The sequence below is a fragment of the Oncorhynchus mykiss genome, chromosome 14 (assembly GCF_057628025.1).
Source record: "Oncorhynchus mykiss isolate SJ-2025 chromosome 14, ASM5762802v1, whole genome shotgun sequence".
NCBI lineage: Eukaryota > Metazoa > Chordata > Actinopteri > Salmoniformes > Salmonidae > Oncorhynchus > Oncorhynchus mykiss.
Genome location: NC_143035.1, coordinates 39,741,271 through 39,765,231, shown reverse-complemented (window position 1 = coordinate 39,765,231; position 23,961 = coordinate 39,741,271). Strand labels below are relative to the sequence as shown.

The 23,961-nt window shown below is 42.8% G+C and overlaps 1 protein-coding gene across 4 annotated transcripts in view; it reads right to left on the bottom strand.

Annotated features, from left to right (window-relative positions):
• LOC110487796 (RING finger protein 44) overlaps window positions 1–16,010 on the bottom strand; it is a 37,789-nt gene extending 21,779 nt beyond the window's left edge. For 2 of the 4 annotated variants that reach the window (XM_090198913.1, XM_090198916.1), the window contains exons 1-4: window positions 15,272–15,672; window positions 10,546–10,741; window positions 6,936–7,167; window positions 4,143–4,301 (exon numbers count right to left, since the gene is read on the bottom strand). In XM_090198913.1, the coding sequence (XP_090055039.1) occupies window positions 4,143–4,301; window positions 6,936–7,167; window positions 10,546–10,652 (498 nt within the window). In that variant the 5' untranslated portion in view covers window positions 10,653–10,741; window positions 15,272–15,672. Of the gene's footprint in view, window positions 1–4,142; window positions 4,302–6,935; window positions 7,168–10,545; window positions 10,742–14,288; window positions 14,384–15,271 lie in introns of those variants that run through there. The other 2 variants (XM_090198915.1, XM_090198914.1) reach the window with 2 other exon arrangements.
• Between the last annotated feature and the right edge of the window lie 7,951 nt (window positions 16,011–23,961).

The following is a 23,961-nucleotide window of genomic DNA, read 5'->3' as shown; positions in this document are numbered from 1 at the left end:
TGTCGGTAGTTGACTGGTGGTGTGTCGGTAGTTGACTGGTGGTGTGTCGGTAGTTGAATGGTGGTGCGTCGGTAGTTGACTGGTGGTGTGTCGGTAGTTGAATGGTGGTGTGTCGGTAGTTGACTGGTGGTGTGTCGGTAGTTGACTGGTGGTGTGTCGGTAGTTGACTGGTGGTGTGTCGGTAGTTGACTGGTGGTGTGTCGGTAGTTGACTGGTGGTGTGTCGGTAGTTGAATGGTGGTGTGTTGGTAGTTGACTGGTGGTGTGTTGGTAGTTGACTGGTGGTGTGTTGGTAGTTGACTGGTGGTGTGTTGGTAGTTGACTGGTGGTGTGTCGGTAGTTGACTGGTGGTGTGTTGGTAGTTGACTGGTGGTGTGTCGGTAGTTGACTGGTGGTGTGTCGGTAGTTGAATGGTGGTGTGTTGGTAGTTGACTGGTGGTGTGTTGGTAGTTGACTGGTGGTGTGTTGGTAGTTGACTGGTGGTGTGTTGGTAGTTGACTGGTGGTGTGTTGGTAGTTGACTGGTGGTGTGTTGGTAGTTGACTGGTGGTGTGTCGGTAGTTGACTGGTGGTGTGTCGGTAGTTGACTGGTGGTGTGTCGGTAGTTGACTGGTGGTGTGTTGGTAGTTGACTGGTGGTGTGTCGGTAGTTGAATGGTGGTGTGTTGGTAGTTGACTGGTGGTGTGTTGGTAGTTGACTGGTGGTGTGTCGGTAGTTGACTGGTGGTGTGTCGGTAGTTGACTGGTGGTGTGTCGGTAGTTGAATGGCGGTGTGTCGGTAGTTGAATGGTGGTGTGTCGGTAGTTGACTGGTGGTGTGTTGGTAGTTGACTGGTGGTGTGTCGGTAATTGACTGGTGGTGTGTCGGTAGTTGACTGGTGGTGTGTCGGTAGTTGAATGGTGGTGTGTCGGTAGTTGACTGGTGGTGTGTTGGTAGTTGACTGGTGGTGTGTTGGTAGTTGACTGGTGGTGTGTTGGTAGTTGACTGGTGGTGTGTTGGTAGTTGACTGGTGGTGTGTCGGTAGTTGAATGGTGGTGTGTCGGTAGTTGACTGGTGGTGTGTTGGTAGTTGACTGGTGGTGTGTCGGTAATTGACTGGTGGTGTGTCGGTAGTTGACTGGTGGTGTGTCGGTAGTTGACTGGTGGTGTGTTGGTAGTTGACTGGTGGTGTGTCGGTAGTTGAATGGTGGTGTGTTGGTAGTTGACTGGTGGTGTGTCGGTAGTTGACTGGTGGTGTGTTGGTAGTTGACTGGTGGTGTGTTGGTAGTAGGGGTTGGAACCAAAATGATTTTCCAATCGTTTCAATCTGCACAGAAGAAATTATTTTTTTAGTTTCGTTCCAGCAAAATAAAGTTCTGAACCGGTTTGAACCCACAAAAAAGTACTGGTTTATATCATTCTTTTCTCTTCCTTTTTAAAACTGAAATATATATATATATATATATATATATATATATATACATACACACACACACACACACACACACACATATATATATATATATATACACACATATATATATATATATAGGAAAGTCGTTAAGAGCACATTGTATTCTGCCGTAACAGCATGGTTTAATCATAATGAAAGATAAAACACACACTGTGCTGACAGTCACAGTGTAGTGCGCGAGATGCAACTGAAGGAGTGAGCGAGCGAGGATGGAGGAAGCTTGCCTTGAAGCGCTGGGCATCTTGTTATGACATCATTATCTGAATTAGGCCCACACAATTATACCTAGGGAGGAGTGGCTTCTACGGAGAAACTTTGAATATCTTTTGAATTTCCGAGTTGGTTTAACGTTGGACCAGAGAAGCTAGCTAGCTAACAAGCTTATGGGTGCAGAGCAGCACTAGAATTTAAAACACATCCTACCTTCTTGAAGTTAATAAATCCCATGTGAAATGTGATAATGTTAGCATTATACTATAGCTAAAAAAGCAAATCCATTCTTATCTAATTAAACATATCTCCCTAATTTCTGAATTACGCCTCTAACGTCGTCAGTAGACTACAGTAAGCTACGCTTCAGAGGGGGAGGGGCTAGAGTAACCTACGCTTCAGAGGGGGAGGGGCTACAGTAACCTACACTTCCGAGGGGAGGAGCAGGTAGCCTAAACACACACACATTGGCAGATTTCCAGCTAGCAGGCAGACGCTGGATTAAGTTTCTGAGTGACAGAGTGAGGGATTTGCATAGACTCTTTGTTTGTGAGTTTTGTGGGACTAAAGAAATTGTTAATAACCAGTTCCCATGCTTTTAAAATAACAGTTCTGTTCCGGAACAGTTTAGATCACTTTTGTTTTCGATTTGGGTTCTGTTCCCCCTGAACCAGTTCCAACCCTTGGTTGGTAGTGGTATGGTGTGTTGGTAGTGGTATGATGGGTTGCTGAGGTATGCTAGCTAGTGTGACTGTGTTAACAGTGGGTATGGTGTGTTAACAGTAGGAAGAGGTGTGTTAACAGTGGGTATGGTGTGTTAACAGTAGGAAGAGGTGTGTTAACAGTGGGTATGGTGTATTAACAGTGGGAAGAGGTGTGTTAACAGTGGGTATGGTGTGTTAACAGTAGGAAGAGGTGTGTTAACAGTGGGTATGGTGTATTAACAGTAGGAAGAGGTGTGTTAACAGTGGGTATGGTGCGTTAACAGTAGGAAGAGGTGTGTTAACAGTGGGTATGGTGTGTTAACAGTAGGAAGAGGTGTGTTAACAGTGGGTATGGTGTATTAACAGTGGGTATGGTGTGTAGGTAGTGGTGTATTAACAGTGGGTATGGTGTGTTAACAGTGGGTATGGTGTGTTAACAGTGGGTATGGTGTGTAGGTAGTGGTGTGTTAACAGTGGGTATGGTGTATTAACAGTGGGTATGGTGTGTTAACAGTGGGTATGGTGTGTTAACAGTGGGTATGGTGTATTAACAGTGGGTATGGTGTATTAACAGTGGGTAGTGGTGTATCAACAGTGGGTATGGTGTATTAACAGTGGGTATGGTGTGTTAACAGTGGGTATGGTGTATTAACAGTGGGTATGGTGTGTTAACAGTGGGTATGGTGTATTAACAGTGGGTATGGTGTGTTAACAGTGGGTATGGTGTATTAACAGTGGGTATGGTGTATTAACAGTGGGTATGGTGTGTAGGTAGTGGTGTGTTAACAGTGGGTATGGTGTATTAACAGTGGGTATGGTGTATTAACAGTGGGTATGGTGTATTAACAGTGGGTATGGTGTATTAACAGTGGGTATGGTGTGTAGGTAGTGGTGTATTAACAGTGGGTATGGTGTATTAACAGTGGGTATGGTGTGTAGGTAGTGGTGTATTAACAGTGGGTATGGTGTATTAACAGTGGGTATGGTGTGTAGGTAGTGGTGTGTTAACAGTGGGTATGGTGTATTAACAGTGGGTATGGTGTATTAACAGTGGGTATGGTGTGTAGGTAGTGGTGTGTTAACAGTGGGTATGGTGTGTTAACAGTGGGTATGGTGTATTAACAGTGGGTATGGTGTATTAACAGTGGGTATGGTGTATTAACAGTGGGTATGGTGTGTAGGTAGTGGTGTGTTAACAGTGGGTATGGTGTATTAACAGTGGGTATGGTGTGTTAACAGTGGGTATGGTGTGTTAACAGTGGGTATGGTGTATTAACAGTGGGTATGGTGTATCAACAGTGGGTATGGTGTATTAACAGTGGGTATGGTGTGTAGGTAGTGGTGTATTAACAGTGGGTATGGTGTATTAACAGTGGGTATGGTGTATTAACAGTGGGTATGGTGTGTAGGTAGTGGTGTATTAACAGTGGGTATGGTGTATTAACAGTGGGTATGGTGTGTAGGTAGTGGTGTATTAACAGTGGGTATGGTGTGTTAACAGTGGGTATGGTGTATTAACAGTGGGTATGGTGTATTAACAGTGGGTATGGTGTGTTAACAGTGGGTATGGTGTGTAGGTAGTGGTGTGTTAACAGTGGGTATGGTGTGTTAACAGTGGGTATGGTGTATTAACAGTGGGTATGGTGTATTAACAGTGGGTATGGTGTGTTAACAGTGGGTATGGTGTGTTAACAGTGGGTAGTGGTGTATCAACAGTGGGTATGGTGCGTTGCTGACATGGACGTCACTGACATTCCAGCTCTTCCTTTTCAAACTCACAGGAGGAGGAAGGCAGCAGAGCAGAGAGAGCTGTCCGCTGAACATTACCGAGCATGCTGGGAGCTGCTGACTGTTGCACCCCGGGAGAGGTTGCCCGGTGTGGATGGGGAAACCGTGCGTCGTCACCGTGGTAACAGTGTAAGAGATGGGAACGGATCCCTGGTGCAATATCAGTACAAGAGAGAAAACAATGATTCAGTCCATTTTCCAAACAAGTTCAAAAGACAAAAACGTGACACGTGGTCAACGTCTCATTTTGAAAACTGTTCTGTGTATTTTCTTTCTCCAAAGCTCACAGTGTCATAGAGCCTAACAAACGGCATAAATAACCCACATCTGGCCCAGATCTTAAACCAGTGTGCATTTCTAATTCACTAGAGCACGACATTTTAATTTAACCTTTATTTAACTAGGCAAGTCAGTTAAAGAACAAATTGTTATTTACGATGACGTCCTACCGGGGAACAAGTGGGTTAACTGCCTTGTTCAACATACACTCTGAAAGTAATGAAAGGAAAGTTGTACACTCTTCTCTAGTCTTTTCATTTTGATTGTGTTCCAAATGGTACCGGCAGGGTAGTCTAGTGGTTAGAGTGTAGAGGAGGCAGGTAGCTTAGTGGTTAGAGTGTAGAGGCGGCAGGTAGCCTAGTGGTTAGAGTGTAGAGGCGGCAGGGTAGCCTAGTGGTTAGAGTGTAGAGGGGGCAGGGTAGCCTAGTGGTTAGAGTGTAGAGGGTGCAGGGTAGCCTAGTGGTTAGAGTGTAGAGGCGGCAGGGTAGTCTAGTGGTTAGAGTGTAGAGGGGGTAGGTAGCCTAGTGGTTAGAGTGTAGAGGCGGCAGGGTAGCCTAGTGGTTAGAGTGTAGAGGGGGTAGGTAGCCTAGTGGTTAGAGTGTAGAGGGGGCAGGGTAGCCTAGTGGTTAGAGTGTAGAGGCGGCAGGGTAGCCTAGTGGTTAGAGTGTAGAGGAGGCAGGTAGCCTAGTGGTTAGAGTGTAGAGGGGGTAGGTAGCCTAGTGGTTAGAGTGTAGAGGGGGCAGGGTAGCCTAGTGGTTAGAGTGTAGAGGGGGTAGGTAGCCTAGTGGTTAGAGTGTAGAGGAGGCAGGGTAGCCTAGTGGTTAGAGTGTAGAGGTGGCAGGGTAGTCTAGTGGTTAGAGTGTAGAGGGGGTAGGTAGCCTAGTGGTTAGAGTGTAGAGGGGGCAGGGTAGTCTAGTGGTTAGAGTGTAGAGGGGGTAGGTAGCCTAGTGGTTAGAGTGTAGAGGGGGTAGGTAGCCTAGTGGTTAGAGTGTAGAGGAGGCAGGGTAGCCTAGTGGTTAGAGTGTAGAGGCGGCAGGGTAGCCTAGTGGTTAGAGTGTAGAGGGGGCAGGGTAGCCTAGTGGTTAGAGTGTAGAGGGGGTAGGTAGCCTAGTGGTTAGAGTGTAGAGGAGGCAAGTAGCCTAGTGGTTAGAGTGTAGAGGGGGTAGGTAGCCTAGTGGTTAGAGTGTAGAGGGGGGTAGGTAGCCTAGTGGTTAGAGTGTAGAGGGGGCAGGGTAGCCTAGTGGTTAGAGTGTAGAGGGGGTAGGTAGCCTAGTGTTTAGAGTGTAGAGGGGGTAGGTAGCCTAGTGGTTAGAGTGTAGAGGCGGCAGGTAGCCTAGTGGTTAGAGTGTAGAGGCGGCAGGGTAGCCTAGTGGTTAGAGTGTAGAGGGGGTAGGTAGCCTAGTGGTTAGAGTGTAGAGGCAGCAGGTAGCCTAGTGGTTAGAGTGTAGAGGCGGCAGGGTAGCCTAGTGGTTAGAGTGTAGAGAGGGCAGGGTAGCCTAGTGGTTAGAGTGTAGAGGGGGTAGGTAGCCTAGTGGTTAGAGTGTAGAGGGGGTAGGTAGCCTAGTGGTTAGAGTGTAGAGGCGGCAGGTAGCCTAGTGGTTAGAGTGTAGAGGCGGCAGGGTAGCCTAGTGGTTAGAGTGTAGAGGGGGTAGGTAGCCTAGTGGTTAGAGTGTAGAGGCGGCAGGTAGCCTAGTGGTTAGAGTGTAGAGGCGGCAGGGTAGCCTAGTGGTTAGAGTGTAGAGGGGGCAGGGTAGCCTAGTGGTTAGAGTGTAGAGGGGGTAGGTAGCCTAGTGGTTAGAGTGTAGAGGCGGCAGGTAGCCTAGTGGTTAGAGTGTAGAGGCGGCAGGTAGCCTAGTGGTTAGAGTGTAGAGGCGGCAGGGTAGCCTAGTGGTTAGAGTGTAGAGGCGGCAGGGTAGCCTAGTGGTTAGAGTGTAGAGGCGGCAGGGTAGCCTAGTGGTTAGAGTGTAGAGGGGGCAGGGTAGCCTAGTGGTTAGAGTGTAGAGGAGGTAGGTAGCCTAGTGGTTAGAGTGTAGAGGCGGCAGGTAGCCTAGTGGTTAGAGTGTAGAGGCGGCAGGGTAGCCTAGTGGTTAGAGTGTAGAGGCGGCAGGGTAGCCTAGTGGTTAGAGTGTAGAGGCGGCAGGGTAGCCTAGTGGTTAGAGTGTAGAGGCGGCAGGGTAGCCTAGTGGTTAGAGTGTAGAGGCGGCAGGGTAGCCTAGTGGTTAGAGTGTAGAGGCGGCAGGTAGCCTAGTGGTTAGAGCGTTGGACTAGTAACCGGAAGGTTGCAAGTTCAAACCCCCGAGCTGACAAGGTACAAATCTGTTGTTCTGCCCCTGAACAGGCAGTTAACCCACTGTTCCTAGGCAGTCATTGAAAATAAGAATTTGTTCTTAACTGACTTACCTAGTTAAATAAAGGTTAAAATAATAATTAAGTGCAGTACTTTTGACCAGGGACCCAAAAGGGTCCCTACTACTACAGCGTGTACCTACGTGTGTACCTACGCACCTGGTCGTGTAGCTCCACCATGATGGGGGTCTGTTGATGCCGAGGTGGGTGTGCGGCAGGGTGGAGCATGCGTGGCGGGGCACTGGCGTGGCTGTACTGTCTGGCCTCATCTAAAAGAACCTGCTGATGTTGCTGGGAGAAGAGAGGGTGGTGGAAGTTCTCATCCTGGAGCGAGGAGTCGTGCAGTACGACCGGTCGGTCTCGACTCCCCCACTGTCGTCTCACTGGCGGGCTGCAGGAACATCAAGGTAGCACCCCATAAAACATCAGGCATACCATGCATTTAAAAATAAATAAAAAGTGTATACAAGTATCTGTTTAGGATATACTTAAGATTGTCTGTAATGTTATTTACTTGACATTAAAACATGTTTATGAATAGCACAAGTTAGAGAAGTTTAGAGGGGGGTCCCTAAACAACAGCTAGAATCCAAAAGACATGGTGGTAGCCTTTTTGTAGTCTGGAACATCAAGTAAGCATACCATGAAACATCAAGGATACCATGCATAGACAATTAACACGATCTGTTTGGGATATACTTAGACATTTAACACGATCTGTTTGGGATATACTTAGACATTTAACACGATCTGTTTGGGATATACTTAGACATTTAACTCGATCTGTTTGGGATATACTTAGACAATTAACACGATCTGTTTGGGATATACTTAGACATTTAACACGATCTGTTTGGGATATACTTAGACAATTAACACGATCTGTTTGGGATATACTTAGACATTTAACACGATCTGTTTGGGATATACTTAGACAATTAACACGATCTGTTTGGGATATACTTAGACATTTAACACGATCTGTTTGGGATATACTTAGACAATTAACACGATCTGTTTGGGATATACTTAGACATTTAACTCGATCTGTTTGGGATATACTTAGACAATTAACACGATCTGTTTGGGATATACTTAGACATTTAACTCGATCTGTTTGGGATATACTTAGACATTTAACACGATCTGTTTGGGATATACTTAGACAATCAACACGATCTGTTTTGGAAATACAGTGCCTTGCGAAAGTATTCGGCCCCCTTGAACTTTGCGACCTTTTGCCACATTTCAGGCTTCAAACATAAAGATATAAAACTGTATTTTTTGTGAAGAATCAACATCAAGTGGGACACAATCATGAAGTGGAACGACATTTATTAGATATTTCAAACTTTTTTAACAAATCAAAAACTGAAAAATTGGGCGTGCAAAATTATTCAGCCCCTTTACTTTCAGTGCAGCAAACTCTCTCCAGAAGTTCAGTGAGGATCTCTGAATGATCCAATGTTGACCTAAATGACTAATGATGATAAATACAATCCACCTGTGTGTAATCAAGTCTCCGTATAAATGCACCTGCACTGTGATAGTCTCAGAGGTCCGTTAAAAGCGCAGAGAGCATCATGAAGAACAAGGAAAACACCAGGCAGGTCCGAGATACTGTTGTGAAGAAGTTTAAAGCCGGATTTGGATACAAAAAGATTTCCCAAACTTTAAACATCCCAAGGAGCACTGTGCAAGCGATAATATTGAAATAGAAGGAGTATCAGACCACTGCAAATCTACCAAGACCTGGCCGTCCCTCTAAACTTTCAGCTCATACAAGGAGAAGACTGATCAGAGATGCAGCCAAGAGGCCCATGATCACTCTGGATGAACTGCAGAAATCTACAGCTGAGGTGGGAGACTCTGTCCATAGGACAACAATCAGTCGTATATTGCACAAATCTGGCCTTTATGGAAGAGAGGCAAGAAGAAAGCCATTTCTTAAAGATATCCATAAAAAGTGTAGTTTAAAGTTTGCCACAAGCCACCTGGGAGACACACCAAACATGTGGAAGAAGGTGCTCTGGTCAGATGAAACCAAAATTAACTTTTTGGCAACAATGCAAAACGTTATGTTTGGCGTAAAAGCAACACAGCTGAACACACCATCCCCACTGTCAAACATGGTGGTGGCAGCATCATGGTTTGGGCCTGCTTTTCTTCAGCAGGGACAGGGAAGATGGTTCAAATTGATGGGAAGATGGATGGAGCCAAATACAGGACCATTCTGGAAGAAAACCTGATGGAGTCTGCAAAAGACCTGAGACTGGGACGGAGATTTGTCTTCCAACAAGACAATGATCCAAAACATAAAGCAAAATCTACAATGGAATGGTTCAAAAATAAACATATCCAGGTGTTAGAATGGCCAAGTCAAAGTCCAGACCTGAATCCAATCGAGAATCTGTGGAAAGAACTGAAAACTGCTGTTCACAAATGCTCTCCATCCAACCTCACTGAGCTCGAGCTGTTTTGCAAGGAGGAATGGGAAAAAATGTCAGTCTCTCGATGTGCAAAACTGATAGAGACATACCCCAAGCGACTTACAGCTGTAATCGCAGCAAAAGGTGGCGCTACAAAGTATTAACTTAAGGGGGCTGAATAATTTTGCACGCCCAATTTTTCAGTTTTTGATTTGTTAAAAAAGTTTGAAATATCCAATAAATGTCGTTCCACTTCATGATTGTGTCCCACTTGTTGTTGATTCTTCACAAAAAAATACAGTTTTATATCTTTATGTTTGAAGCCTGAAATGTGGCAAAAGGTCGCACAGTTCAAGGGGGCCGAATACTTTCGCAAGGCACTGTACTTAGACAATTAACACGATCTGTTTGGGATATACTTAGACAATTAACACGATCTGTTTGGGATATACTTAGACATTTAACACGATCTGTTTGGGATATACTTAGACATTTAACTCGATCTGTTTGGGATATACTTAGACAATTAACACGATCTGTTTGGGATATACTTAAGACAATTAACACGATCTGTTTGGGATATACTTAAGACAATTAACACGATCTGTTTGGGATATACTTAGACATTTAACACGATCTGTTTGGGATATACTTAGACATTTAACACGATCTGTTTGGGATATACTTAGACAATTTACATTATTTTTCGATACAACCCTTTATACAATTTTATATGCATTTTTTAAATATATATTTTTAACAAATGTTAATTCTGCTTTTCTTCAGTTCATGTAAACTGTGACAGTAGTTTATTAAATACAGTCAAAAAAGTGCTGTCTGGGCAGTTGGTCCATGAATTGAGCACAATTGATTCCTAAACCCTATGTAGTAGACCAGAACACACTATACAGGAAACTTCAGGGTGGATGGCCCATTATCCCATAATGACAGTTGATTAAAAAAAAATTAAAACGTTTTTTAAAAAGAGGGTGGGTGCTTTCCAAATGTCTCCCTATTCCCTAAATAGTGCACTACTTTTGACCAGAGCTTTATGGGTAGTGTACTGTATAGGGACTAGGGTTGCCATTTGGAACACATAGTGCTTTCCAAATGTCTCCCTATTCCCTAAATAGTGCACTACTTTTGATCAGAGCTTTATGGGTAGTGTACTGTATAGGGAATAGGGTTGCCATTTGGAACACATAGTGCTTTCCAAATGTCTCCCTATTCCCTAAATAGTGCACTACTTTTGACCAGAGCTTTATGGGTAGTGTACTGTATAGGGACTAGGGTTGCCATTTGGAACACATAAAAGTACTAAAGGAGTAAGTACTATTCACCTTCTCCTGAGGTGCACTGGGGTGTTGCAGGGCTCTCCTAGGAACCTCCTCTGGTTCAAGGGGGCTGTCGGTGGCCGCCTAGTCACTGCTATTTCCCATGGTCGCATTGGTGACGTCGTGGGGACCGACGAATCACACTCTGGAAGAGGAGAGCAGGGGTGCTGGAGGCACGTGCCCTCTAACCTCTGTCTTTACCCTGAAAATAAAACACCATTAGCTTCCCCAACCACACTCACTAGTCTGGATACGCAAAACAGAGGTTGATTTGAAATGTGTGTCTATACATCAAATCATTTCTGGGTAACAATTAAGTACCTTAGTGTAAGAGATATCCAATAAAAGCTGGCAAAAATACCCATTTCTCAAGCAAGAATTTAGCTAGGACTGTCTGGGAGGGGAAAACTGAAAACTAGCTGTTATTGGCAGAGAGGTTTTGGAACTCTTTGTTAATTGGTCTATTGACCAATTTAACACGTGGTGATGTCACCGTGGAAAGCTGAAACTCCCGCCAATGCAAACCTGCTGATTAGAAGGTCCTGTGTAGATTTCATTGTCAACCGGCAACTATCAGGAAACAACATCTGATCAAATGTTTTCACACTTTTACAGTGTTAGTTTCATCCGCTGTTGTACAATACGAGAAAAAAAAACACAGGTAAACAGAACTTTGACTGCACCTTTAAGATGTAAAACATTTTCTTTTAGACCAAAAAACTGGAAATACTACACTAAGTCACTAAGAGCATCTGCTAAATGACAAATGTATAGCTAGCTACTGACTGTATGGAGCTATATGTGCAAGGTATTTACACAGGTAGCCCAAATCTGATGTTTTCCACTAATTGGTCCTTTGACCAATCACGTCAGATTTATTCACAACAAATGTTTTCAGAGATGATCTGATTGGTCCAAAAATCTATAAGTAAATCAAAAATTAAAACACATTGTGCGGCCTGTATAAACGCAGCCAAAGAATCTCCGGACTGTTTAAAAGTCCTACATTCGTAAATAGGGGGCGCTGTAGCTAACATAAACAAGGAAAGCCATGTGCTCGGGGACAAACAAAGCAACAACAAACGACGAGGAGTTAGCTAAATAAATAGCAATAACATATTTGTTTCACGTGTTACTGAGACGTTACACTTTTCATTTCCAGTTGCATGGCTGAGATATCATGATGTTAACGCATTTAGCCTCAAAAAGCACAAAGGCATCGCTTGCAATGGACACAGGAGCCAAGAAATAAGCCACGAAAGACGTCCACTGTCAACCACATTTCTTTTGTTTTCGCAGTGTCCGTGTTGCACAAAAGAAGCAAGCTTTTCAAATCAATATTTCTCAAATCCGCTAGCTATCAATAGTTAAATGCACAATAGGAACATGATTAGCATGATAGCTAACCTGCCTAGCCTCTCTGTTTTCCTTTTAGCTAACGGAGAATGCTTAACTAGCTAAACACCTTAACAAACCTGCTTTAGTCTCAACTCAGAAGACGAGAGATGCGCGGACTGAGGTTATATAACTATATAACCTAACTTTATCAGGCTGTATTATGTTAGTGGATAGCCTATTAGCTATCTACCGTTATTGCATAGTCCATCCATCAGCCTAAAGAAATAGAAGCTGGTATATTATTTATTTTATTCTAATGAATGCTTCGTTTAGAATGATTAATTACGATACATTGTAATTGGCACCTTCACGCGTGTTATTGTCACGGTGCGCCTTGGACAGCGTGGTTTTTGATGAAGCCACCTCTCTTCTGCCCCAGTGTTAAAAACACCAATCACAAACTGTAGGCGAGGCCGAAACCAAGTACGCTTTATAGCTAGCTACATTATATCCCAAATAAACGATTCACATCCTGCTGGGGATAGGAATTATTGATCACAAATACATACAAATCCAAAAAGACATATTAGGTCTGGCACAGACACAACTTTGACGCGGAACAACTCAACTTAGGTACAGCTTTGAAAACCTCTTTTGGATCCGCCCCCCCAATTTTCGCCTAAAATGACATTCCCAAATCTAACTGCCTGTAGCTCAGGCCCTGAAGCGAGGATATGTATATTCCATTTGAAAGGAGACACTTTGAGTTGTGTGGAAGCGTGAAAGGAATGTAGGGTAATATAACACAATAAATATGGTAAAATATAATACAAAGAGAAAAAAATTATTTATTTATTTATTTAATTTACTTATTTTGTATTTTTTGTTAAATGCAAGTGTAACAGTATAACTTTAGACCGTCCCCTCGCCCATACCCGGGCGCGAACTCTCTGCACACATCAACAACAGTCACCCCTCGAAGCATCGTTACCCATCGCTCCACAAAAGCCACGGCCCTTGCAGAGCAAAGGGGAACTACTACTTCAAGGTCTCAGAGCAAGTGACGTCACCGATTGAAACGCTACTTAGCGCGCAACGCTGACTAAGCTAGCCGTTTCACATCCGTTACACAAGAGAAAGGCCATAATGTATTATTCCAGCCCAGGTGCAATTTAGATTTTGGCCACTAGATGGTAGCAGTATATGTGCATATATATTTTTAGACTGATCCAATGAACTATTGCATGTCTGTTCCAAATGTTGTATCAAGACTGGCCAAATGTGCCTAATTTTTTTATTAATAACTTTTAATGTTCAAAATTGTGCACTCTCTTCAAACAATAGCAAGGTATTCTTTCACGGTAATAGCTACTGTAAATTGTACAGTACAGTTAGATTAACAAGAATTTAAGCTTTCTGCCAATATCAGATATGTCTATGTCCTGGGACATTTTAGGTAGAGTTATGTAGGTAAATGTACATGTAGGAAAAAGTACTTTTATTCATGGTTGTTTATATTGTTTTTAACAAATTGAAATGTAATATGCAAATTCTGTGTTTATGCTTTTATGGCGTATTTATGTATATAAAATGATATGCAAAAACATATGAGCTGTTTTAAAGGTGATGCAACAATAAAACTTTTCATAAAATAAAAAAAAAACATGCGGCCCACAGAGCTACTATCTGCTAGTACTCATTGCTAGTAAGTCATGTTAGCACACCCCGCTAGTTAGTCATGTTAGCACACCCTGCTAGTTAGTCATGTTAGCACACCCTGCTAGTTAGTCATGTTAGCACACCCCGCTAGGTAGTCATGTTAGCACACCCCGCTAGGTAGTCATGTTAGCACACCCCGCTAGGTAGTCATGTTAGCACACCCCGCTAGTTAGTCATGTTAGCACACCCTGCTAGTTAGTCATGTTAGCACACCCCGCTAGGTAGTCATGTTAGCACACCCTGCTAGTTAGTCATGTTAGCACACCCCGCTAGGTAGTCATGTTAGCACACCCTGCTAGTTAGTCATGTTAGCACACCCCGCTAGGTAGTCATGTTAGCACACTCCGCTAGCTAGTCATGGTAGCAAACCCTGCTAGGTAGTCATGTTAGCACACGCTGCTAGGTAGTCATGTTAGCACACCCTGCTAGGTAGTCATGGTAGCACACCCCGCTAGCTAGTCATGGTAGCACACCCTGCAAGGTAGTCAGTAACATCAATCACAGATAGACAAGGTAAAAACCTGTTGATCTGCCCCTGCACAAGGCAGTTAGCCCACAGTTCCTAGGCTGTCATTGAAAATAAGAATGAGTTATTAACTGACTTGCCTCGTTAAATAAAAGGTAAAAACAAAAATAAATAAATACATTTGAATTTTAGAATCCGAGAGTAAATATTGATTGATAAAATTAACCTTGTCCGAGAGAGATTTACATAGTTATCAAAACGGCACGCCAGGGTAAGCCTACACAAAACACAGCCTTAATTTTAAGTGTGGGAAATATGAATGGTGGAAAAACGATTGGAACCATTTCCTTGTTTGACCGCTAGGTTTTATGGTTATTATGACTCACACTGTGGTACTCTAGAGAGAGCTAGGCTTGCTTGGTGTTAGCACATGCGCAGATCAACTACACAGTTGGGAACGCTATTTAGCTGGGTTTACACGTCCTAATAATTCGAAAGATTGCTCAGAAAAATCAGGTTTTAATCGGCGTATGTTTACTTCGATGTTTGACCCTACACGGATTAAGATACACAGAGAAAGGTGTTTACATGACTATTACATAATCACTTTAATATCGATTTATTACTGTGCATGTAAAAGGTACTCACTATAGTGATCCTTGCACAGGATATTTATATGTGGAATAAAGTGAAGTGGGCCAGTAACGGGAGCGACAGACATTGAGAATTGCCTAAACCAAATAAATAAAATATATATATTTTTTAAGTATATTGATCCAGCATACATATATTTTGCCCAGAAACATTGCATCATGGATTATGTCTGAGCATCTGCACGTCAGGCCTGGCTGTCTGATTGCTTCACTGCGGATAAAAACACTGCAATGTTGCATACGGGAATATTCATATAAGGGGGAAGGAGACCAATGCATCCTTATTGGGATGTTCTAACCATCTTTTCCGGGACATAACACCGGTTCGTGAAGCGGGAGATAGCGTAAGGATAGACCCCGTTTCCTATGCCGAATGTAAACATTACTCTCCTAGCGAAATAGAAAACAAGGAGGGGCTCAAGGCAGACTGGGGGAAAAGACAGACAGCGAAGCCCAACGCAGTCCCTGGAAAAACTGCGACCCGGCTAAACTAGCACGCAAACAGGAACAGAAAATCTATGCAAACTTGTCTAGACAACGTGATAAATATCGTTACCTGATTGTTAATTAGCAAGCATTTGATTTAATGATACTTCTTGTAATCCTTCATATCTCGTTCATATTTTCGGTGCGGCATTGTCGTCAGCTGTTCCTATGTGGAACATTCCGTGGATTTCACCACTATTGTAAAGAAAGGTACATACATTATACCTTGTATTACAAAACACCCGAAACCAACATCCTACGCGGGATTTATGACTAGACGCCGCCAAATTGTAATCACAATATACTCCAGTTGATTGTACATGGCCGGTAGAAAACCCCGACACTTGTTTTGGGGGTTCGCAGTAAACGTTTTACCCCCATTTGGGCGCATTTGAGAGAGCGCACTCCATCCTGTCTGCTTTACCGTAATGACAGTATGAGTGTGACAGCGTAATATCCCCAATGTCATGTGTCGGCTGTCAAGATCACTTGTCTATAAGTAGGTCAATGGCCTCATATCTAAGGGATTTTGACTTTATATGCTCCTTGGTTTTAGTTTGTATCAATGCAACTTCACTATCAGGTACACGATGGTTATTTAGTATCCTTCCAAGAATGTTGAAGAACAACCCCTATAGTATTACGCTACACTACACCCAACGGAAGAGGTCGGGATTGGGAACCACACTTATCCTTGTCTGAGACGAGACCTGAAGATTTAGTCTGGCTTCCCAAGTGAATGTCTTAGGTTTTTGCTCATTTGGGGAAAACAAGTCAGGTGGTACACCGGAGATCCAGGGTTCGTCATTGGTTTGCGACACAAACAGTGTGTGCTTTTGACCTCTGCCTCCCTCTAGTGGAAAAGCAGGTATTCACTATATGTCTTTCTTCTGCTCATCTCAATAAGGACTTGTGTGAGATGACGTGAAATATTATTCGTAAAAGTATTTTATATATATATATTATACATATTATTTATAACTTTTTTTAATTGAACATGTATTTATCCAGGAAGTCCCATTGAGGTCAGAAGACAAGAGGTCACGTGATCATGAAAAGATAGGCCTGTTGACCTAAAGCCTTCTCATCCATAGTTGTAACTGTAGGTTATATATAAAATGAATAGGTTAGTCAACAATTATTTTTTTTTACAAACCAAATGATTGGTTACATTTAGATGCATTTGATCTTTTAAGTAAACACAAATACGGTATACGGATCATATTGTAGCCATGACAACACGGTTTATTCTCTGGAAATGTTTAAAGTCCGCTGAATAAGATGACTGGCAGCAGCAGTTGAGTAATGATAGTGACTGTCTATTTCAGTCCACGTGTAACACCACAAAAGCTGACCTTTGGACTCTTATTGAACAAACTGATTCGACTATGAATCTGTCATGTACAGCAGTAATAAAACAACTAACTGTGGAGTTGATACACCCTCAGCTGTTCATCTCTTTCCTACGCCCATCTAAGATCCCACCCTGTGAGACATGTTCCTTATAGCTCATCACTGATGTCATACAATCTCTCTCGCTCTCTCTCTCTGTCCGTCTCTCTCTGTCTCTCCCTCTCTCTCTCTCTCTCCCTCTCTCTGTCTCTCTCCCTCTCTCTCTGTCTCTCCGTCTTGCTCTCTGTCTGTCTCTCTCTCTGTCTGTCTCTCTCTCTCCATCTCTCTCTCTGTCTTTGTCTGTCTGTCTTTCTGTCTGTCTGTCTGTCTGTCTGTCTGTCTGTCTGTCTGTCTCTCTCTCTCCGTCTCTCTCTCTCTCTCTCCGTCTCTGTCTCTGTCTCTGTCTCTCTCTCTCTCTCCCTGTTTCTCTGTCTGTCTGTCTGTCTGTCTGTCTGTCTGTCTGTCTGTCTGTCTGTCTGTCTGTCTGTCTTTCTCTCTTTCTCTCTTTCTCTCTCTCTGTCTCTCTCCGTATCTCTCTCTGTCTCTCTCAATCTCTCTCTCTCTTTCTCTCTCTCTCGCTCTCTCTCAATTCAAAGGGCTTTATTGGCATGGGAAACATGTTTACATTGCCAGAGCAAGTGAAACAAACAATAAATAAAGGTGAAAAGACACAACAACAAAAAACATCAACAACAAAAAAATATTAGAATTGAACAGTAGATATTGCACTCAAAAAAAGGTTTAAAAAAGATAGACCTTTCCAGTGTCAAATTGTCAGCTACGTATGTAGTTAGTAACACCTACGTGTTAGTTGCAGTACGAAGGTACACAGAATTTCTACGTTTCTATGTGGAATTTTTTTATGCAATTTCAACCTATATACAGAGTTCTGATGATTATGTTGAAATTAGATTGATGTAGCACTCTGTTAGTCAGGTTAAGTCAATGTATTTAAGTTACAGTTTTACCCTAATTTCAATGTTTACATTATTGGTGGAAATTAAATGAAAACTATTCTTGTTGATAACTTTTTTCAAATCCAATGTATTTTCCACATTGGTTTCATGTCACAATACGTTGACAAATTACGTTGAAACAACATTGATTCAACCAGTGTGTACCCAGTGGGAATATACATTTTTACACTACGCTACTGGACAATCAGACAACTCCAATAGATTTTATTGTTTCTTGACGCTTATGCTTAATTTGACAGGAATTTTGTCATTTTATTGCATAATTACTGCTTTGCTTTGCTAATCCAGCCCTTGATAGCATTACTGAAAACATTCCCCACCTGACTACAGTATCTAGGGAGGGGAGAGGCGATGTTAAACTAGTCATAAACCAAAGTCTACGAGGATAAGATTAGAGTAGAATGACTTGATTCCTGTTATATAATATAATTAATCCAGGACATTCTATTTTACTGAAATGGTTTGACTCTGTGCCACAAAATGAATAAGCATATTCAAAGTTAAATTGGTTAAACTTCTCAATGTAGTGTGTGTGTGTCCTTCAGAAGGTGGTCATTTATATATGGGGTTTTAGTTGAGGATATTTTGGGGCTTGTCATCCACACTGTGCACCCACTTCCCCTTCTGCAGTCCCAAATAGCACCCGTTTCCATATTAAAACACTACTTTTAACCAGGGCCCAGAATCAGGGGACGCCAGAGTGTTTCAGACTATGTTCCATCCACACTGTGCACCCACTTCCCCTTCTGCAGTCCCAAATAGCACCCGTTTCCATATTAAAACACTACTTTTAACCAGGGCCCAGAATCAGGGGACGCCAGAGTGTTTCAGACTATGTTCCATCCACACTGTGCACCCACTTCTCCTTCTGCAGTCCCAAATAGCACCCGTTTCCATATTAAAACACTACTTTTAACCAGGGCCCAGAATCAGGGGACGCCAGAGTGTTTCAGACTATGTTCCATCCACACTGTGCACCCACTTCTCCTTCTGCAGTCCCAAATAGCACCCTTTTCCATATTAAAACACTACTTTTAACCAGGGCCCAGAATCAGGGGACGCCAGAGTGTTTCAGACTATGTTCCATCCACACTGTGCACCCACTTCTCCTTCTGCAGTCCCAAATAGCACCCTTTTCCATATTAAAACACTACTTTTAACCAGGGCCCAGAATCAGGGGACGCCAGAGTGTTTCAGACTATGTTCCATACACACAGTAAACTGGGAAGAGACAGAGAAATTACCTTCCCATGTCAACAAAAGGGTCAACAAATCCCCCCCTTCCCTGTAAATTGTTGATTGATTAGCCTTGTTAAGAGGATAACAAATCCCCCTCTTCCCTGTAAATTGTTGATTGATTAGCCTTGTTAAGAGGATAACAAATCCCCTCTTCCCTGTAAATTGTTGATTGATTAGCCTTGTTAAGAGGATAACAAATCCCCTCTTCCCTGTAAATTGTTGATCGATTAGTCTTCTTAAGAGGATAACAAATCCCCTCTTCCCTGTAAATTGTTGATCGATTAGTCTTCTTAAGAGGATAACAAATCCCCCCCTTCCCTGTAAATTGTTGATTGATTAGCCTTGTTAAGAGGATAACAAATCCCCTCTTCCCTGTAAATTGTTGATCGATTAGTCTTCTTAAGAGGATAACAAATCCCCCCCTTCCCTGTAAATTGTTGATTGATTAGCCTTGTTAAGAGGATAACAAATCCCCTCTTCCCTGTAAATTGTTGATCGATTAGCCTTGTTAAGAGGATAACAAATCCCCCTCTTCCCTGTAAATTGTTGATTGATTAGCCTTGTTAAGAGGATAACAAATCCCCTCTTCCCTGTAAATTGTTGATCGATTAGTCTTCTTAAGAGGATAACAAATCCCCTCTTCCCTGTAAATTGTTGATCGATTAGTCTTCTTAAGAGGATAACAAATCCCCCCCTTCCCTGTAAATTGTTGATTGATTAGCCTTGTTAAGAGGATAACAAATCCCCTCTTCCCTGTAAATTGTTGATCGATTAGTCTTCTTAAGAGGATAACAAATCCCCCCCTTCCCTGTAAATTGTTGATTGATTAGCCTTGTTAAGAGGATAACAAATCCCCTCTTCCCTGTAAATTGTTGATCGATTAGCCTTGTTAAGAGGATAACAAATCCCCCTCTTCCCTGTAAATTGTTGATTGATTAGCCTTGTTAAGAGGATAACAAATCCCCTCTTCCCTGTAAATTGTTGATCGATTAGTCTTCTTAAGAGGATAACAAATCCCCTCTTCCCTGTAAATTGTTGATCGATTAGTCTTCTTAAGAGGATAACAAATCCCCCCCTTCCCTGTAAATTGTTGATTGATTAGCCTTGTTAAGAGGATAACAAATCCCCTCTTCCCTGTAAATTGTTGATCGATTAGTCTTCTTAAGAGGATAACAAATCCCCCCCTTCCCTGTAAATTGTTGATTGATTAGCCTTGTTAAGAGGAAAACAAATCCCCTCTTCCCTGTAAATTGTTGATCGATTAGTCTTCTTAAGAGGATAACAAATCCCCCCCTTCCCTGTAAATTGTTGATTGATTAGCCTTGTTAAGAGGATAACAAATCCCCTCTTCCCTGTAAATTGTTGATCGATTAGCCTTGTTAAGAGGATAACAAATCCCCCTCTTCCCTGTAAATTGTTGATTGATTAGCCTTGTTAAGAGGATAACAAATCCCCTCTTCCCTGTAAATTGTTGATCGATTAGTCTTCTTAAGAGGATAACAAATCCCCCCCTTCCCTGTAAATTGTTGATTGATTAGCCTTGTTAAGAGGATAACAAATCCCCTCTTCCCTGTAAATTGTTGATCGATTAGCCTTGTTAAGAGGATAACAAATCCCCCTCTTCCCTGTAAATTGTTGATTGATTAGCCTTGTTAAGAGGATAACAAATCCCCTCTTCCCTGTAAATTGTTGATCGATTAGCCTTGTTAAGAGGATAACAAACCCCCTCTTCCCTGTAAATTGTTGATCGATTAGCCTTGTATAACAAATCCCCCCTTCCCTGTAAGTTGTTGATTGATTAGCCTTGTTAAGAGGATAACAAATCCCCTCTTCCCTGTAAATTGTTGATCGATTAGCCTTGTATAACAAATCCCCCCCTTCCCTGTAAGTTGTTGATTGATTAGCCTTGTTAAGAGGATAACAAATCCCCTCTTCCCTGTAAATTGTTGATCGATTAGCCTTGTATAACAAATCCCCCCTTCCCTGTAAGTTGTTGATTGATTAGCCTTGTTAAGAGGATAACAAATCCCCTCTTCCCTGTAAATTGTTGATCGATTAGCCTTGTATAACAAATCCCTCTTCCCTGTAAGTTGTTGATTGATTAGCCTTGTTAAGAGGATAACAAATCCCCTCTTCCCTGTAAATTGTTGATCGATTAGCCTTGTTAAGAGGATAACAAATCCCTATTCCCTGTAAATTGTTGATCGATTAGTCTTCTTAAGAGGATAACAAATCCCCCCTTCCCTGTAAACTGGCACCCTCTTCCCTGTAAACTGGCACCCTCTTCCCTGTAAACTGGCACCCTCTTCCCTATATACTGGCACCCTCTTCCCTATAAACTGGCACCCTCTTCCCTATATAGTGCACTATTACAGTGCACCAACCTTTTCTGTTCCTGGGACCCCCAAAATTTGAGGTACGTGAGGATGGCTGGGGTTGGTCCGGAGGGGGGAGAATTTAGCATTTTTCAAACACCTGGAACAGCTTTTGCCTGCAATCTACAGGCATAATCATTATGAATAATTCTAGGTCAAAAGTACAGTGCATTCAGAAACTATTCAGAACCCTTGACTTTGTCCACATTTTTGTCAGGTTACAGACTTATTCAAAAAAATGTGTTAAATTGTTTATTTTTCCTCATCATTCTACACACAATACCTCATAATGACAAAGAAAAAAATCTATTTTTTTAGACATTTTTGCAAATGTATTTAAAAACAAAAAAACAAAATATCACATTAACATAAGTATTTTCAGGTATTTTCAGGTCTCTCCAGAGATGTTCTATTGGGTTCAAGTCCGGGCTCTGGCTGGGCCACTCATGGACATTCAGAGACTTGTCCCGAAGCCACTTCTGCGTTCTCTTGGCTGTGTACTTAGGGTCGTTGTCCTGTTGGAAGGTGAACCTTTGCCCCAGTCTGAGATCCTGAGCGCTCTGGAGCAAGGTTTTCATCAAGGATCTCTCTGTACTTTGCTCCGTTCATCTTTGCCTCGATCCTGACTAGGATAGGAATGATGCTGCCACCACCGTGCTTCACCGTAGGGATGGTGCCAGGTTTCCTCCAGACGTGACGCTTGGCATTCAGGCCAAAGAGTTCAATCTTGGTTTCATCAGACCAGAGAATGTTGTTTCTCATTGTCTGAGAGTCTTTAGGTGCCTTTTGGCAAACTCCAAGCAGGCTGTCATGTGCCTTTTACTGAGTAGTGGCTTTCGTCTGGCCACTCTACCATAAAGGCCTGATTGGTGGAGTGCTGCAGAGATGGTTGTCTTTCTGGAAGGTTCTCCCATCTCCACAGAGGAACACACACAAGCTCTGTCAGAGTGACCATCAGGTTGTTGGTCACCTCCCTGACCAAGGCCCTTCTCCCCCGATTGTTCAGTTTGGCCGGGCGGCCAGCTCTAGGAAGAGTCTTGGTGGTTCCAAACTTCTTCCATTTAAGAATGATGGAGGCCACTGTGTTCTCGGGGACATTCAATGCTGCACACATGTTTTGGTACCCTTCCCCTGACCTTTGCCTCGACACAATCCTGTCTCGGAGCTCTACGGACAATTCCTTCGACCGCATGGCTTGGTTTTTCCTCTGACATGCACTGTCAACTGTGGAACCTTATATAGACAGGTGTGTGCTTTTCCAAATCATGTCCAATCAATTGAATTTTACCACAGGTGGACTCCAATCAAGTTGTAGAAATGGATGATCATTGGAAACAGGATGCACCCGAGCTCAATGTCGAGTCTCATAGAAAGGGGTCTGAATACTTGCGTAAATAAGTAATTTCTGTTTTTTATTTTTAATAAATTTTCTAAAATAAAAAATAAAACATGTTTTTGCTTTGTCATTATGGGGTATTGTGGGTATTGTCCTGTAGCCATCCCAGCCTTGTGCAGGTCTACAATTTTATCCCTGATGTCCTTACACAGCTCCCTGGTCTTGGCCATGGTGGCGAGGTTGGAGTCTGTTTGATTGAGTGTGTGGACAGGTGTCTTTTATACAGGTAACGAGTTCAAACAGGTGCAGTTAATACAGGTAATGAGTGGAGAACAGGAGGGCTTCTTAAAGAAAAACTAACAGGTCTGTGAGAGCCGGAATTCTTACTGGTTGGTAGGTGACCAAATACTTATGTCATGCAATAAAATGCAAATTAATTACTTAAAAATCATACAATGTGATTTTCTAGATTTTTGTTTTAGATTCTGTCCCTCACAGTTGAAGTGTACCTATGATACAAATTACAGACCTCTACATGCTTTGTAAGTAGGAAAACCTGCAAAATCGGCAGTGTATCAAATACTTCTTCTCCCCACTGTATATCTCCTAACGTTTGCCCCATGGAAGCTGTATTACTGTAGCCTATTGCCGCGTTGATGACTTCTGATTGGCCAACGACAAGCTACATGTTCCATGCTTGCAAAGCAAAATCAGCAGCATAAATTGTCACCCTAAGTAGTGCGATAAATAAGGAATAGGGTGTAATTTAGGACATAACCTGAGTGGGGAAAAAATACAGACAAATTCTACAGTTGATGGAGTGAGTGTCGTCTAGATTTTTTAAATCAACTCTAAATCTGTCCATCTTTCAGACACCACTTAATCTATTCCCTTCATTCGGAACTTTTGGGACTGGAAGACATATTTGTCGCTTTGTTGTTTACTGTTGCAGTGAGCACCAGAATACAGACTTGCTTTTGTTTGGAGGCAGATCTGGGGTAATGAAGCCAGTGGAACGCGGAGGACGGTCATTCTTTGTGTGTCCGCTCCATCTCATGGTGATTGAGCAGAGCGGCCCGGTGGAGGGAGGGAGGGAGGGAGGGAGGGAGGGAGGGGGGTGGTCTTATTGGAACGAGCTCATCAAGTACCCTACAGTAGGATGGGTCTCTCACTGGCCCAGAGACACAGAGGCTATCTGCATCCCAAATTGTACCCTATTTAGACCAGCGCTACTTTTGACCAGGGCCCTATTCCCTATATAGTGCGCTACTTTTTGACCAGGGCCCTATTCCCTATATAGTGCACTACTTTTGACCAGGGCCCTATTCCCTATATAGTGCGCTACTTTTGACCAGGGCCCTATTCCCTATATAGTGCGCTACTTTTGACCAGGGCCCTATTCCCTATATAGTGCGCTACTTTTGACCAGGGCCCTATTCCC